This window comes from Gigantopelta aegis, chromosome 2 (genome assembly GCF_016097555.1).
Source record: "Gigantopelta aegis isolate Gae_Host chromosome 2, Gae_host_genome, whole genome shotgun sequence".
Lineage (NCBI taxonomy): Eukaryota > Metazoa > Mollusca > Gastropoda > Neomphalida > Peltospiridae > Gigantopelta > Gigantopelta aegis.
This window is the reverse complement of record NC_054700.1, coordinates 31504965-31522066: the sequence shown is the minus strand read 5'-3', so window position 1 is coordinate 31522066 and position 17102 is coordinate 31504965. Positions and strand designations below refer to the sequence as shown.

Here is a 17102-nt window from a genome sequence, read left to right as displayed (position 1 = left end):
TAAATATTGGGTCCCTGGTGTGATCTGGTTTAGACAGGTTTCACTGTACTACAAATATTCTATATGTTGAATATCCCCTCCTTATTTTGAGCAGTATGTATTTTTATTACATACCTATTCAATCTTACTATAGTGATAAAGACATTTTCAAACCGTGTTATAAATTTATCTTGTATTGCACATATGTGCGATCTGGACTGGAACTTTTAAATGGGGAATTCCCTTTTATGTTTTACTGCAGTTAGCGCCTTTTAGTTATTGATGTCATGTATGATTTACAAATTATGTCACAACATATTTGAAACATTACACAAGATTGCCGCAGAGTATGATTCTTAACGTTAAGTTAATCCATGAAAGGAGTATTAATCATCAATTTAAAAAAGAGTTGTTATGACGTTGAATTAAAAAAGTTTGTTTGTAATAACATAAAAGAAGGTATGTAATAAATACAGAACTTCATATACATTGTTTTCGCTTCCTATTTATTGCACGAGTTTATTTTGCACAAGAACATACCACTCAACCACCACGCGGTCTCGTGGTATATATTCTTGTGCAAAATAAACTCGTGCAATAAACAGGAAGCGAAAATAACGTATGTGAAGTTCTCTATATGACTTACCTTGAAGGCCTGTATAGCATCCACGTATCTCGAGGAGTAATGCCACCATCCAAAGTATGCTTCAGAGGATGGCTCTTCAGCTGAAATCAGTTTTCAAATCAGATTTATACTAGTTGCTTGCCTACCCCATGGCACTATTTACTATTATTAGTAGACAAGTTTAAACACATTGGTAAAAGAAAAAGATTGACAGTAATGCCACCAAACTAAGTATGATTTAGAGTTGCACTCTTCAGCTGAAATGATTTTTCAAATCAGATTTATGAAATTAACTTTGCTTGCTGGCCTACACCATGGCACTATTTAACATTAGAAGTAGAGAAGTTTAAACACTGTATGAGGTTTGTGATATCACAAAATGATATCCAGTATATGGTGGATGTTAATCTAAAGACTCTTAGCTGGCTGCTCTATAGGTAAACCTTTTAGTAAATTAACATGACAGTAAATGAAGTAAACTGTTTGGTGAAAGCACTGTTACATTCAAGATGGAATACACACTGAAATTTTTAAAGGCATATTGTCACAGACCACTGACCTATTATATGGCCTAACAAAGTATTACTTAAAAATATATATATTTGATTTGTCCCTAAATGTACTTTATTCAACCATCTACGTAACCACCATACTCCACTTATTAATGATATTTTGTAAAAATAACTGAATTATGGCAATGGTCCATAATTCAAAAACTAACATTGCTGAGAGGGTTGACATGGATTCCACTCCATAATGGTATAGTTAAAGTGATGCAATAGCTAGGTTTGGTCTGTAAAAATTAATGTAATTTTGATTTATTAATAATTTTTAGAGAAATAAGGTCCTTAAATCTGTGACAGTATGCCTTTAAGACACTTGTAGAAATTAGTTATGTTTTACCTTATAAAATGTATTTTACCTGCTTTTGTTCCCTGGAAACGTTTTGAACAATTAAAAATAAATGGCATCTAGTAAACATGCAGGTATTATTCTTTATTAATCAAATGATAATATTATTTATTGTTATACTAATATATCCAATTATATGAGACTTACCTTTATTAGTGTCCTCATTAGATGTGGCTTCTTCTTTCTTGATCTTGTCCTCACAATAATCTCTGTCACTGTAGTAACTATGGCTACCAGACAACAGATTGTATGATGCCAATTTCTCAAACACCTGAAAACATTCACATAATGAACAGAGGCTATTAATATGTCGTTAGTTCAGCTTAGATTTGAAGACACTGAGGAGGCATTCACAAGTAAAAAGATTTATGAATGGATGGATGTTCAGATGAATGGATGTTTAGATAGATGGTTAGATGGAATGGGGGGGATGGATGGAATGGGTGGATGGATGGAATGGATGGATGGATGGATGGATGGATGGATGGATGGATGGGTGGATGGATTTGTATTGTATAGATAATGAAAAACTAAAATTAACAATGATGCAATGAAAAAAGTAAGTTTAGCTGGTATGTACAAAACAAAAGAGATAAAATTTTGAGTACATGTTTGTTTTAAAAGCTCTTAAATTTTGTTTAATGTTTGCTAAAAGTTTTATTTGCAGAGCTGGTATGTACAAAAAAAGAAAGAGAGATAAAGCTTTGAGTTTAAGATGCATAAGTATGTTTTAAAAGCTCTTAAATTTTGTTTAATGTTGACTAAAAGTTTATTTGCAGATTTATCTAAATCTGCTATAAATATTTTGTGGGGTGGTTTTTTTTGCTCACAAACAACAATATAAAGATTGAGTTGATAGTTTTAATTAATCTCACTTTTTCAGGAGTCAACTGATGGTCTCCTCCAATGATGTTCACACTCTTGTCAACCACGCCGATCGAGCACACGGAACCCGGCGTGGCTTCCAGGTTCAGAGTTGTCTCCCCTCCAGGAACTACTGATTCGTCTTGGAATTCAAACTTTACCTAAAACATGAAATTACTTTTAAAATGTGTACGCTCTTTGTAGAGAAAGAAATATAATGAACTTTAAAATAATAAAATTTGGAAACATTGAATTATTTATTTAGACATTTTGATTTCTTCTCAAATGCAATAAAATGTTCATTCACAAGTTACAACAATGATGCTGTTCGGATTTCATAGTCCGTTCGGATTTCATAGTCATTTAGGGGCTTTAAAACACAAAATGGTTTGCAATAATCCAAAACAATTTTGGATGTGGGTGAATGGTTTATTTTGAATTTTTTTTTTTTAAATGTTGAAAGATTTTTATTTTTGCAGTGGAGTTTAATACAAGAGAGTCCATTTTTTATTTATTTAATTTTTGTTAAAATTGCTGTTTTTGTCTCCATGATCTACAATAAACTGTGCAAAGCTACACAACCGGTTGTTATCATTTCCTGTACTGAGCACCCTGTTACAAAAATAATTAACCAATAATGTATTACACAAAAAGATAATACCAATGAGATTTGCCAGTGCTACTCAAAGCAAAGCCAAACAGAGTAAACCGATGTTCTACCCACCTGGGATAAAACACACCTAGACCTGGTAAGTAGTGGGGGAAGAGTTTTTAAAAGATAACGAGAGAGGAAACCTGCCGATACCCAATGGGAACTTTTACCGAAAAAGCAGCACAGGATCTTTTATATGCACTTCCCCATACAGGACAGTACATACCATGGCCTTTGGTACACTAGTCATGGCGCACTGGCTGGAACAGAAAAAAGCCCAGTAGTAGCCTGGTCCACCGAGAAGATTAAATCTTGTGACCCAAGCACCTACCGACTGAGCTAAATCCGGCCCCCGAATTGGGATTATGTCTGTATATACCTCCTGTAATTATTTGAGAAACTCTGGTACTTAAATACATCTATACACGTCAAACTATCACTGTAATTTGTAGGCCTGTCCAATTTTTTTTTTTTTTTTAATTAGATGAGGGGTGGGTGGGTGGCATTGATCCTATTTTTGTTTAAAAATTTGAATTGTTGGGGAAAAAAAAAAATCCCTTATTAAAGCCCCTTATATAATTTTTTTTTTAAGTTTTATACACATACATGTTGTGATAATATTTATTTATCACACACTCAAGTTTATGTCATAGAAAAGAATTACTTACCCAGCTCACCCAGTTTATTGCCAAATTAATAATTTGCTAATTTTTATACAAAATGGTTACAACATTGGCTAATAAAATAAAATTTAATTTTTATTAGTCACTTTTGAATAATTTTTAAGGAATTCTTTCCAGTGTGAGCCTGGAAAAAGTTAGGAAAATATAATTTTCTTTACACTTGCTCAAGGAAGGAAATGATTTCCAAACATGTATGATAAATCCTGTATGACACACGTGTAATAATCTGTATTATGTTACCTTATTCTCAAAGCAGGATTCAATGTTGAAGTCGATGCTGTCGGCCACTGTTTCTCCATCCTCCCGCACATAGTACACCAGCAGGCTGGCCTTGGGTGACATTTCTGCTGTCAGCGGAAACCTAATTGTGAAATGGGAAATGTGCTCCGATTTCTTGATAGGTGGCAGCACCATCATCGGTTCTTCGTCAGTTTCCTCTGTTCTTGATTCACCTTCCTCCACAGTTTCACCCTCAGAAGCTGAATATTTGGAAGAAGAAAATTAATTTTAAAAAATTACAATTTATTACAAAGGAAAGAAATGGAATATTTGTGAACGGGAATATGAGCATCTGTTTAAACTATAGCTATATGGTTATTTGGCCCTTAATCTAGATGGTGAGAGGGAAAATCTACTGCTGCTTCATGGGCTACTCTTAACAAAGAGCAGCCATTGGCATAGCTAACAGTGGGGGCATGGGGCAATTCTACCCCAATCAAACAAACCTCTTTTTCCCTCATCAAGTTTTAGATTTTCTGTTTTTCCATAACAGGACACACAGCTCCACCCCTTGTTGTCATGGGACACTGGTTTTAATATAGCAGTTATGGAACACTGGTTTTAATATAGCAGTCATGGGACACTGGTTTTAACATAGCAGTCATGGGACACTGGTTTTAACATAGCAGTCATGGGACACTGGTTTTAACATACCAGTCATGGGACACTGGTTTTAACATAGCAGTCATGGGACACTGGTTTTAACATAGCAGTCATGGCACACTGGTTTTAACATAGCAGTCATGGCACACTGGTTTTAACATAGCAGTCATGGCACACTGGTTTTAACATAGCAGTCATGGGACACTGGTTTTAATATAGCAGTCATGGGACACTGGTTTTAATATAGCAGTCATGGGACACTGGTTTTAATATAGCAGTCATGGGACACTGGTTTTAACATAGCAGTCATGGCACACTGGTTTTAACATAGTAGTCATGGGACACTGGTTTTAATATAGCAGTCATGGGACACTGGTTTTAATATAGCAGTCATGGGACACTGGTTTTAATATAGCAGTCATGGGACACTGGTTTTAATATACCAGTCATGGGACACTGGTTTTAATATAGCAGTCATGGGACACTGGTTTTAATATACCAGTCATTGGACACTGGTTTTAATATACCAGTCATGGGACACTGGTTTTAGTATACCAGTCATGGGACACTGGTTTTAACATGAAAAATAAATCCACTGAGGGCGCTTAATTGTATGATCCAGGGCATATCCACAGACATACACATAATGAGAGAGGAAACCTGCTGCCACCATACCATGATTAGCAGCAAGGGATCCCACAGACAGGCCTTTGTTAGCTGTGGCTGAAACGGAAATAACTCTGAGTCTACTGCACACTTTTCAAACATCCAAACAAAAATTCACAAAGAAAAGACGAGCATTACCGGTAAACTCCTGTGAGCGGGTGGTATGTTTCTGGGACAAACATCGATTCCCGTCCCTCCCCCAGCCTATGCCACAGGATGAGTCTACTTTACACTTCTCAAAGAATCAAACAAAAACTCACAGAGAACAGACGAGCGTTTGCGGCGAACTCCCCCGAGCTGGTGGTACATTTCCGGGACAATCATCGGCTCTGCCACAAACATCTCCGACGGGATGGATTCTTCCCCCTCTTCAGTCTTCGACTGTGGGGGAGGGGGAGTGGCCTCCGCTCCTGGGGTGGGTGGAGGGGTGGAGGGCAGCTCCTCCTCCTCCACAGGGAGCAGACACTGCTCCTCTGGGACCTCCAAATACTCTGTGGAATCGTGGTGCAGGAAGTGATGGGTCTTGTGGGATGTGTGCTGAATCCGTCCTCTTGCCACGACCTGCGTTAAACAAAACAACAACATTATTGAACCGTTTGTTGTAGCATACATTGTTACAAATATTCTTTACTTCTTTTAAATGGATTAAAGCTTCCTCCCTCCTCCTCCAAATAAAAAATGAAGAGAGAAAAGTACAGAGTAGCTGTAAGTTGTTCAGCTAACCTGACAATAGGATGTGGGGTACCTGTAGAACATGTAGAACACAAAACTAAACTCAGATTGCTGGCCAAAGTTTTGCTGTAGGATATTGAGAGTAGAACTCACCTAATACTAGAATGTGGTGCAGCTGTAGAAAACTGAACTATCCTGGTAGTAACATGTGGTATAACTGTAGAACTAACCTGGTAGTAGAACGTGGTGTAATTGTAGAACTAACCTGGTAGTAGAACGTGGTGTAACTGTAGAACCTGGTAGTAGAACGTGGTGTAGCTGTTGAGCATGGTGCTATACGGAATGGTGCAACTGTAGAACTAACCTGGTAGTAGAACGTGGTGTAACTGTAGAACTAATCTGATAGTAGATAGTGGTGTAACTGTAGAACTAACCTGGTAGTAGAACATGGTGTAACTGTAGAACTAACTTGGTAGTAGAACGTGGTGTAACTGTAGAACTAATCTGATAGTAGAACGTGGTGTAACTGTAGAACTAACCTGGTAGTAAAACGTGGTGTAGCTCTAAATCTAATCTGATAGTAGAACGTGGTGTAGCTGTAGAACTAACCTGGTAGTAGAACGTGGTGTAGCTGTAGAACTAATCTGATAGAACGTGGTGTAGCTGTAGAACTAACCTGGTAGTAGAACGTGGTGTAACTGTAGAATTAACCTGGTAGTAGAACGTGGTGTAGTTGTAGAACTAACCTGGTAGTAGAATGTGGTGTAACTGTAGAACTAATCTGATACTAGAACGTGGTGTAACAGTAGAACTAACCTGGTAGTAGAACGTGGTGTAGCTGTTGAGTGTGGTGCTGTATGGAATGGTGACGGTCATCTCCTCGCCACACCGGTGCACGGCCTGGTCGCGGGGGATCACGATGTAGCTGTGTGACGGGGAGTACCACTGTTTGATCGAGCGGTAGGCACGCGGCATGTACAGCTTGTTCATGGGGAGCTCGTGATCCTCCACGCTGTACAGCAACGCTTTGGCCTGCACAATAGATAGTAATCATAACCATTATAATTATAATAATAATCATAATCACAAAAGAAATATTAATAATAATAATAATAATAATAATATAATAATCATCATTATAATAATAATAATAATAATCTCTATTTAAAGAATGTGACACATTCAATACAAAGAGAGACTGGTCTCTACCCCAAGTTCAACCAGCCAATGTTTCACTAACATTCACAAACTATTTGATCGGTTCCGAAGAGGTAAGTTTGTTTACTGTGTAGCGTGAAAATTAGTCTAACGAATGTTAGCGACAAGCGGTTGAGTGAACTTACAGTATAGGCCCCGTGCTTATAAATCTTAAAGTCTAGACTTTAATAAAAGAAAGAACTCAACACATTTTATTTACGGTTATATGGCGTCAGACATATGGTTAAGGACCACACAGATTTTGAGAGGAAACCCGCTGTCGCCACTACATGGGCTACTCTATCCAATTAGCAGCAAGGGATCTTTTATTTGCACTTCCCACATACAGGATAGCACATGGCCTTTGTTGAACCAGTTATGAATCACTGGTCGGTGTAAGTGGTTTACACCTACCCATTGAGCCTTGCGAAGCACTCACTCAGGGTTTGGAGTCGGTATCTGGATTAAAAATCCCATGCCTCGACTGGGATCCGAACCCAGTACCTACCAGCCTGTAGACCGATGGCCTAACCACAACACCACCGAGGCCGGTAGACTTTAATAAAGTCCAGACTTTAATGTAATGCTATTTGAATGGCGTTGCCATGACGTTAAAGTCTGAACTTTATTAAAGTCTAGACTTTAAGGTTTATAAGCACGGGGCCTGGTCTCCTATATGGCCTTCTCTAAGCTATAGCAGACATTTATTACACATTAAATTTTAAATGAACATCTATTTAAAGAGAAACGGTCATCAAGTTCAGACCTCTGAGAACTGACATCTTTACAAGTTAGGAAAAACAGATTTTAGGTAATCCAATGAAGTTTTTTCATTCTGACCATGTAAATAAAGTAGTAAGTTTAATGTAAAACATTTAGTGTGAATAAAACATCTGTTGAACATGCACGAGCAATGTGTGAATGAAACATCTGTTGAACATGCACGGGCAATGTGTGAATGAAACATCTGTTGAACATGCACGAGCAATGTGTGAATGAAACATCTGTTGAACATGCACGGGCAATGTGTGAATGAAACATCTGTTGAACATGCACGGGCAATGTGTGAATGAAACATCTGTTGAACAAAAGAAAGAAATGTTTTATTTAACGATGCACTCAACACATTTTATTTACGGTTATATGGCATCAGACATATGGTTAAGGATCACACAGAGCTTGAGAGGAAACCCACTGTCACCACTACATGGGCTACTCTTTTTGATTAGCAGCAAGGGATCTTTTATTTGCACTTCCCACAGGCAGGATAGCACAAACCATGGCCTTTGTTGAACCAGTTATGGATCACTGGTCGGTGCAAGTGGTTTACACCTACCCATTGAGACTTGCGGAGCACTCACTCAGGGTTTGGAGTCAGTATCTGGATTAAAAATCTCATTCCTCGACTGGGATCCGAACCGAGTACCTACCAGCCTGTAGACCGATGGCCTAACCATGACGTCACCGAGGCCGGTCATCTGTTGAACATGCACAAGCAATGTGTGAATAAAACAGTCATTTTCTTAACCCATTGTAAATGAAATTATCAATTGCTCCATTTAAAAGTGGTGCAGGGAAGTACACAGAGACTGCACCCGTGGAGGATGTTGAGACAGGTAGGCGATGGTGTGGACAGCTCAGAAGACAGTCGGAGGAAATTGACAGAAAGGGTCTAAACAGATTGAAATCGTAGGAGAAATAGAAAAGTGGTTTTTTCATATTAAGATAATGAGAATGGTAGGCAGAGGGTGATAGATGAGAAAGATGAATGAATGTGCGAGCCAGCTTTGATGGGATTTGAACCACTGTCATCAGTTTGATTGTCCGGCAGCTTATCCACTAGACCACAGAGCTCACTTTATGAAAAAAGTTAGTTTGGTTTTGTTTAACAACACCACTAGAGCACAATGTTTTATTAATCATCGGCTGCTGGATGTCAAACATTTGGTAATTTTGACAAAGTCTTAGAGAGAAAACCCGCTACACTTTTAGTAGCAAATATGCACCATCCCACAACCAGGATAGCACATACCACAGCCTTTGATATACCTGTTGTGGTGCAGTGGCCGAAATGAAACAGCCCAATGGGCCCACCGATGGGGATCGATCCTAGATCGAACATGCATCAAGCGAGTGCTTTACCACTGGACTACGTCCCGCTCCCAACAACTTTATGAAGTAAAAAGGTGAGACGTAGGTATTACTTTTCTGACTGCAGTTTAACATTAAAGTTTTGCATTTAGATCTAGATCAATGAAACTTGGTTTATAGTTGCACCGATGTTCATCACAGTGCATTGAAAAGGTTTATGGTTGGCGAGACATTTCATTTCATCGAATTGTTGTTTGTACTGGCATATCAGCATCATACAAACCTTGTAAACGACACTTTGGAAAAAAAGCGGCATATCAGCGTCATACAAACCTTGTAAACGACACTTCGGGAAAACCCCCGGCATATCAGCATCATACAAACCTTGAAAACGACACTTCGGAAAAACCCCGGCATATCAGCGTCATACAAACCGTGTAAACAACACTTCAGAAAAAACCCGGCATATCAGCGTCATACAAACCGTGTAAACAACACTTCAGAAAAAACCCGGCACATCAGCATCATAAAAACCTTGTAAACGACACTTCAGAAAAAAACGGCATATCAGCATCATACAAACCTTGTAAATGACACTTCGGAAAAAACTGGCATATCAGCATCATACAAACCTTGTAAATGACACTTCGGAAAAAAACTGGCATATCAGCATCATACAAACCTTGTAAACGACACTTCGGAAAAACCCCAGCACGTCAGCGTCATACAAATCTTGTTTGAAAAAGACACTTCTGAACCTAAAGAAAACTACACATCTGCACCATACAAACTCCAGCAGCTACAATATACCCTTTTTGTCCTTTTTAACCAGCAAGATATGCCCATGATGTTATGAGCTTGAATACTTTTCACCAATGAAGTTGATTAAACTGACCTCGATACTGAAATCGATGGTCTTGTCGGTGAGAACATCGCATACTGTGAACATGACTACTCCATTGTCGTTGGTGGTGAAGTTACGAGCTACCCTGATGTCATTGTGGTAGTCCACCATGTTCACTTCAATCAGCTCATTTGGAGCCACAGTGCCATCGGGGTTTGTCACGATCACCTGCAAAAATAGTTAAAGTTTGTTTTGTTTAACGACACCACTAGAAACATTGATTTATTAATCATCGGCTATTGGATGTCAAACGTTTGGTCATTTTTAACATTATAGTCTTAGAGAGGAAACCTGCTATATTTTTCCATTAGTAGCAAGGGATCTTTTGTTTGCACCATCCCGCATACCACGGCCTTTGGCATACCAGTCATGGTGCACTGGCTGGAATGAGAAATAACCCAAAGGGTCCACCGATGGGGATTGATCCCTGACCGTGCATCAAGCGAACACTTTACCACTGGACTACGTCCTGCCCCACCCACCCCCCCGATGACCTGCACAGTACAATTACAGAATCTAGCACTGCCTATATCACAGATCTGAGGGTTACTCAAGTTTGTAGCCCTTTGTTAAAGATACATGTAGCTGATTTAGTCCAGTGGGCAACAAAATTACAATGACAATTTAATTGATGGAAGGATGGATGGATGGATGGATGAATGGATGGATGGATGATGGATGAATGGATGGATGAATGGATGGATGATGGATGGATGGATGGATGCATGGATGCATGGATGCATGGATGGATGTATGGATGGATGCATGGATGCATGGTTGCATGCATGGATGGATGGATGGATAGATGGATGGGTGGGTGGGTGGGTGGGTGGATGGATGGATGGATGGATGGGTGGATGGATGGATACATGCATGCATGGATATATGGATGGATGGATGGATGGATGGATGGATGGATGAATAAATGAATGGACAAATGAATGAATGAATGAATGAATGAATGAATTAATAATTAACTTCACCCCAGCATCAAAAATATATCAGCATTTAATTGTCAAACAAAGGTAATAGATGTAAAATAATGAAATAGTCACATCAGTATAAATATTCTATAATTATAATAAAACGGAATATTAATTACTATAATATGTTTCAGTATATTATATATATATATAAACTAATGCAGGATTAAATTTAAAAGCAACACAAAGGAAAACACATGAGAAGTCTTACCCGTCCTTGGTATGGAAACATTGGCTTGAAGTAACCACTGGTATCATCTTCAAGAACGATTTTCAGGGCGTCAAAGGTTACCTTAGGCCCTTTGTGTGTCTTGTTCACTTCTAGTCCTACAAAACATCATATGATATATAGAACTAGTGAATTAAAACAAGTATAGTCCAGTTAACAGGCAAGGTTAACACAGTAAAGCACATTGATTTATTCAGCATCGGCTATAGTCTTTGAGGAAACCCACTACATGTTTCCATCAGATCAGGTCAGGTCAGGTCAGGTCAGGTCAGGTCAGGTCAGGTCAGGTCAGGTCAGGTCAGGTTATAGGTTTTAATGTGCACATTCAGAGCAAGCTGTTCTATATGGACGCAGTTGTCGGCTTTCACCAGCTCCTTCATCCAGGACAGGAAACGGTTTGGGGTGGGTGGGAGAGGGAGTCGCCCGCACTGGCATGTGCAAGGGAGCACAATCACCCCAACCAGTGTCGGTAGCGGGTGGGGGTTGATTTTGGCGCAATTGAATTTGTAAATGTCCCGCAGGATTAAAGCCAAATAGAAAATGGTGCGTAATTTCTTGAAGGTAATTTTGACACAGAATTTAAATAATATTTTTCCATCAGCAACGAGGGATCTTTTATATGCTCTTTCCCAGACAGCACATACCATGGCCTTTGATATACCAGTCGTGGGGCACATGCAAGGAATCACTTAATAATTACGTAATGTTTGTTGAGGAGGAGGGTGATGTGGAACATGTGATGTTTACATTCAAGATAACTGTAAAAAAAAACTTATGGATGTGGGTAAACAAAATCCTGATTTTGCATCGTTTATCAAAAGTGAAATAACGACTCAATGGGTAGGTGTAAGACCACTACACCTGCTTCTCTCTCTCTCACTAACCACTACCAACTACCCCACTGTCCTGGACAGACAGCCCAGATAGCTGAGATGTGTGCCCAGGACAGCATGTTTGAACCTTAATTGGATATAAGCATGAAAATAAGTTGAAATTAAATAAAGCAAACGAAATTGTATATTTTAAATAAAGGTTTTACCAGTATCCCTCTCTCGTACAGTGGCCAGAATGTGTAGCTCTGAACCAAACAAGTGATAATCGAGGCTCTTCATCGACATCTCAGAGGAATTTACCGAGAAACTACGACATCCATTAATCTGTAAAAATTAACAAGCAACCTAGGTTTTACAAAAGTAAATTTTACAGCTCAAAATACAGTTGAATCTCATTGGTTCGGACACCGTCGATACTTGAGAAAGTGTTCATGCCCATCGGGTAGTTCGACCCAAATATTCAGTCAACAACGTTTAAGTGTAACTCAGGACTTTGTTTTTGGTTCGAGCATTGCAGTGTATTTGACCATTCCGAATGACCAAACGACATTCTACTGTATATGGTATGTACTATCACAAAAATGTGCTGGGGTTCTCGTAGTTGTAGTTTATGGATCGATTTTATAGCCTAGTAATAATTAAATGGACAGACTTTTGTTAACACGTTCAAAACAGTGGACATTCCAGTGGCTGGGTGGTTAGTGTCCTGGCTGCAGATTTCCGAAGCTATCTTAGAGACACAATATCGTAGAACTGTCATAGGCTATGATGTCACTATGGCATGTGTCATAGTGATGTTACATGTATAACCTAAAACAGTTTTACAATAGCCTGGATTGTCAAATTCCATGTGAGTTGGTGTATTAGGTTCAAATCCTACCAAATCAAAAATTTTATTTTTTGTACATTTTTCAAAACTGATTAAAATTTTGTTTTAAATATACCTTAGGCCATTATAAAATAAATCCTAAATTTTCACCCATATCCACCTCCAGTTCACAAATTGGAAATTTCCAAAATATCTTTCTATTACTGGTAGTTTGTGAAGACTGATCCCAAGAATCAGTGTAAGAAGTTTCAGGAGTATCCTATCAAAACTCCACGAGAAGATAGACTTTTATATTTTAAATTTTAAATTTCAATAAAAAGCCAAAAATTCAAGTTTCTAAATATCTTTGAAATCAAAAGAAAAGATTATTACATATATTCCCTCTAATCAATAGCAGAAATAGAGGATTCGTTTTTTAATATGTAAAATATCAATTGAGTCTACATTAATCGGTATTTGTCGAGGCTCTGCCAAGATAAATACCGATTAACTAGACGACATTGATATTTTACGTATTAAAAAACACAAGTAGCAAATTCTATTTATCCTATAGCACTTCTAAAATAACATTTTCATTCGATATTTAGTAAATTACAGTACTGAAGTCACATCCATCGGTAATATGACGTCATCACGATTAGCATAAATTAGTTTGACGTCACACATTTTAACTAAATCTTATGAAAACATTACGCGGAGTTATACAGGTCTTGCTGGCTTGTAAACAAATGACCCATTAACAGCAACACATTATTATCTAGAGACCTTGCAAATTTGCATACACCTTCAAATTTGCATACCATTATTAACCGGGCTAATACACTAAATTATCACATGGGTTTATGACATGGATATCATGGGTAACTTATAGGATAAAATATTATACTATATCACTGAGGCAAGAAAAGCTAAAAACTAGCATCAATACAAAACCAGTTTATGATAATCTTGTAAAAAAAAAAGTACTTTTAGAGTACACATGTTGGAATAAAGTGCTCCTACTAGCAATACCTAGTGGGAATTTCCCTATCAGCTCAGTTGGTAGATCGCTGGACTTTCGTACTGAGAGTCGTGGTTCGACTCCCTTTAGTGGAGTTTAATTTTTACCTGTTACACATGTATGGTATGTCGAGAACATTAAAGCCGCACACCCTAGTTCCATCCAGCGAAAATAAATTATAATTTGGTTAATCTACAAACTTGTAACATACTTAGATCACGTTTTTATCAAATGGAGTGAAAAAGCAGGTTTTATATCGATAAATACCATGGGAATCCCCATGTCCCAATTGCTTGAAATAATTTTGAAAGTTTGTATTCTGATGTCACCGGTAGATGTCGCTCGAAGCACAACAATGCCTACGTCACGACAAATTTCACAGACTTGGGGTGCGTTCTTTTCACCTCTCCTGGACATGTTCCAACTGTTCTGTCCTGGTTGTATCCCCTCTCCAGATATCGTAGGACTTAGCAAAATTATTGGTTTTAAGGGTTTGTAACGTTTTGTATTGAGTTACTTACTTGTCTGAACTTTATTGTTACTGAAAATGTTCACGAACTGTGAAGAAAAATCTCACAAATGAACAACAACAAATCAGATGTTGATTGCGCGAACCGTGCACGAGAAAACAAACCGAACCAAAATGATAATGGTCACGTGGTATACCAACGTCTGTGACATTGAAATGGAAATATCCCGTCTTAAAATAGATTAGACCTTGTCTGCTCAACGTTTTTTTCTCAAACGTGCGCCCGTTTTTCAGAAATACAAAAAATGCATTTTGTGGTATTACAAACACCAGGATTACCAGGATTACCAAAAAACACTTCAGGTAAATGGAAATGTATATTCTAAATAATAAACGGTAAGTAAAGTGCAATTTTATTTGTGAAAAAATGGGTTTAATAGCGAAAAACAACGCCATAATGGTTAACAACTAGCCGTAACTAGGGTGTGTCCCTTTAAAATAGTTCATTTAAGTTATAATATTAAACTTTTTTAATGACCAAAAATTAAATACTAGTAACAGTACTTTAAATTGATTATTAGAATGTTAAAAGAGAAATTACCTCCATGGTATGTCTAGCACATGGACGTCCAAAAGAACCATATAACCACAGACACAGTTCAAGAATCAAATAGCCATTCACTGGTTTTCCATAAGTGTAACTGAAAATACAGATTTATATACATATTATCGTTAGTCTGGTTCAAAGCAAAGAGTCTGATCACATAGAAGGGTTACTGAGTAACTGAAACATTGCCATTTCTGAAAGCATAATAAATTATTTAACACCTCAAACATTTAACACAGAGACAAAGTCTTTTTTGTCTTTTTTTTTGACATTACAAACGTGGATGATGACAAGTGGTGAAGCCGCAGTATTTCCATTTCAGTATGGGACTACTTGACAGGGCTGTCCTCCACGCTTGCTGGGGGTACACAGAACCTGCGGTGCATGCCGGGTAATCATCTCCCATGTGGGATCATACTCTGGGGAGACACACCCATAATCGCACCCGTGAAGTGGGTAAAACTTAGTGTATGTGGCCTTACACCTACCTATTGACGCTAGTGGTTCACTCATTCTGGGTTGGAGCCGGTACTTGCATGAAAAATCACCCATTGCCTCAGGTGGGATACGAACCCAGTACCTACCAGCCTCAAGTCCAATAGCATAAACAGTACACCCCCGAGGTGAGTATGCTTAACGATTTTTATGTAAGTAATCAAGGTTGAAGCACACTGTCAAAATCATGTAAATGATGAAGTAATCAAAATACTTTTACAGCTGAGCATTACAGGGGAGAATGGCAATAAAGTAAGCAGGTGAAACAACTCTAAACCATTATTATATTAGTATTAAGATATTCTGCCACTTAAGAAGCACACACTTTAAATCCATCATTATATCAATATTAAGATATTCTGCCACTTAAGAAGCACACACTTTAAATCCATCATTATATCAGTATTAAGATATTCTGCCTCTTACGAAGCTCACACTTTAAAACCATTATTATATCAGTATTAAGATATTCTGCCACTTAAGAAGCACACACTTTAAATCCATTATTATATCAATATTAAGATATTCTGCCACTTAAGAAGCACACACTTTAAATCCATTATTATATCAATATTAAGATATTCTGCCACTTAAGAAGCACACACTTTAAATCCATTATTATATCAATATTAAGATATTCTGCCACTTAAGAAGCACACACTTTAAATCCATTATTATATCAGTATTAAGATATTCTGCCACTTAAGAAGCACACACTTTAAATCCATCATTATATCAATATTAAGATATTCTGCCACTTAAGAAGCACACACTTTAAATCCATCATTATATCAATATTAAGATATTCTGCCACTTAAGAAGCACACACTTTAAATCCATCATTATATCAGTATTAAGATATTCTGCCTCTTACGAAGCTCACACTTTAAAACCATTATTATATCAGTATTAAGATATTCTGCCACTTAAGAAGCACACACTTTAAATCCATTATTATATTAGTATTAAGATATTCTGCCACTTAAGAAGCACACACTTTAAATCCATCATTATATCAGTATTAAGATATTCTGCCACTTAAGAAGCACACACTTTAAATCCATCATTATATTAGTATTAAGATATTCTGCCACTTAAGAAGCACACACTTTAAATCCATCATTATATCAGTATTAAGATATTCTGCCACTTAAGAAGCACACACTTTAAATCCATCATTATATCAGTATTAAGATATTCTGCCACTTAAAAAGCACACACTTTAAAACAATCATTATATCAGTATTACGATATTCTGCCTCTTACGAAGCACATACTTTAAAACCCATAATTATATCAGTATTAAGTTATTCTGCCACTTAAGCACACACTTTAAAACAATCATCATATCAATATTACGATATTCTGCCTCTTACGAAGCACATACTTTAAAACAATCATATCAGTATCATGATATTCTGCCACTTACGAAGCACACACTTTAAAACAATCATTATATAAGTATTACGATATTCTGCCACTTACGAAGCACATACTTTAAAACCATCATTATATATCGGTAGTAAGATA

At 37.5% G+C, this 17102-nt stretch overlaps 1 protein-coding gene across 1 annotated transcript in view; it reads right to left on the bottom strand.

The window, feature by feature from the left end:
* The window catches only part of LOC121388191 (pregnancy zone protein-like), a 94877-nt gene that overhangs the window by 49026 nt on the left and 28749 nt on the right, over nt 1–17102 (bottom strand). The window contains exons 8-17 of the mRNA XM_041519462.1: nt 15072–15171; nt 12379–12496; nt 11322–11437; nt 10119–10295; nt 6752–6967; nt 5524–5824; nt 3956–4194; nt 2392–2541; nt 1664–1787; nt 626–705 (exon numbers count right to left, since the gene is read on the bottom strand). Coding sequence (XP_041375396.1) covers nt 626–705; nt 1664–1787; nt 2392–2541; nt 3956–4194; nt 5524–5824; nt 6752–6967; nt 10119–10295; nt 11322–11437; nt 12379–12496; nt 15072–15171 — 1621 coding nt within the window. The remainder of the gene's footprint in view (nt 1–625; nt 706–1663; nt 1788–2391; nt 2542–3955; nt 4195–5523; nt 5825–6751; nt 6968–10118; nt 10296–11321; nt 11438–12378; nt 12497–15071; nt 15172–17102) is intronic.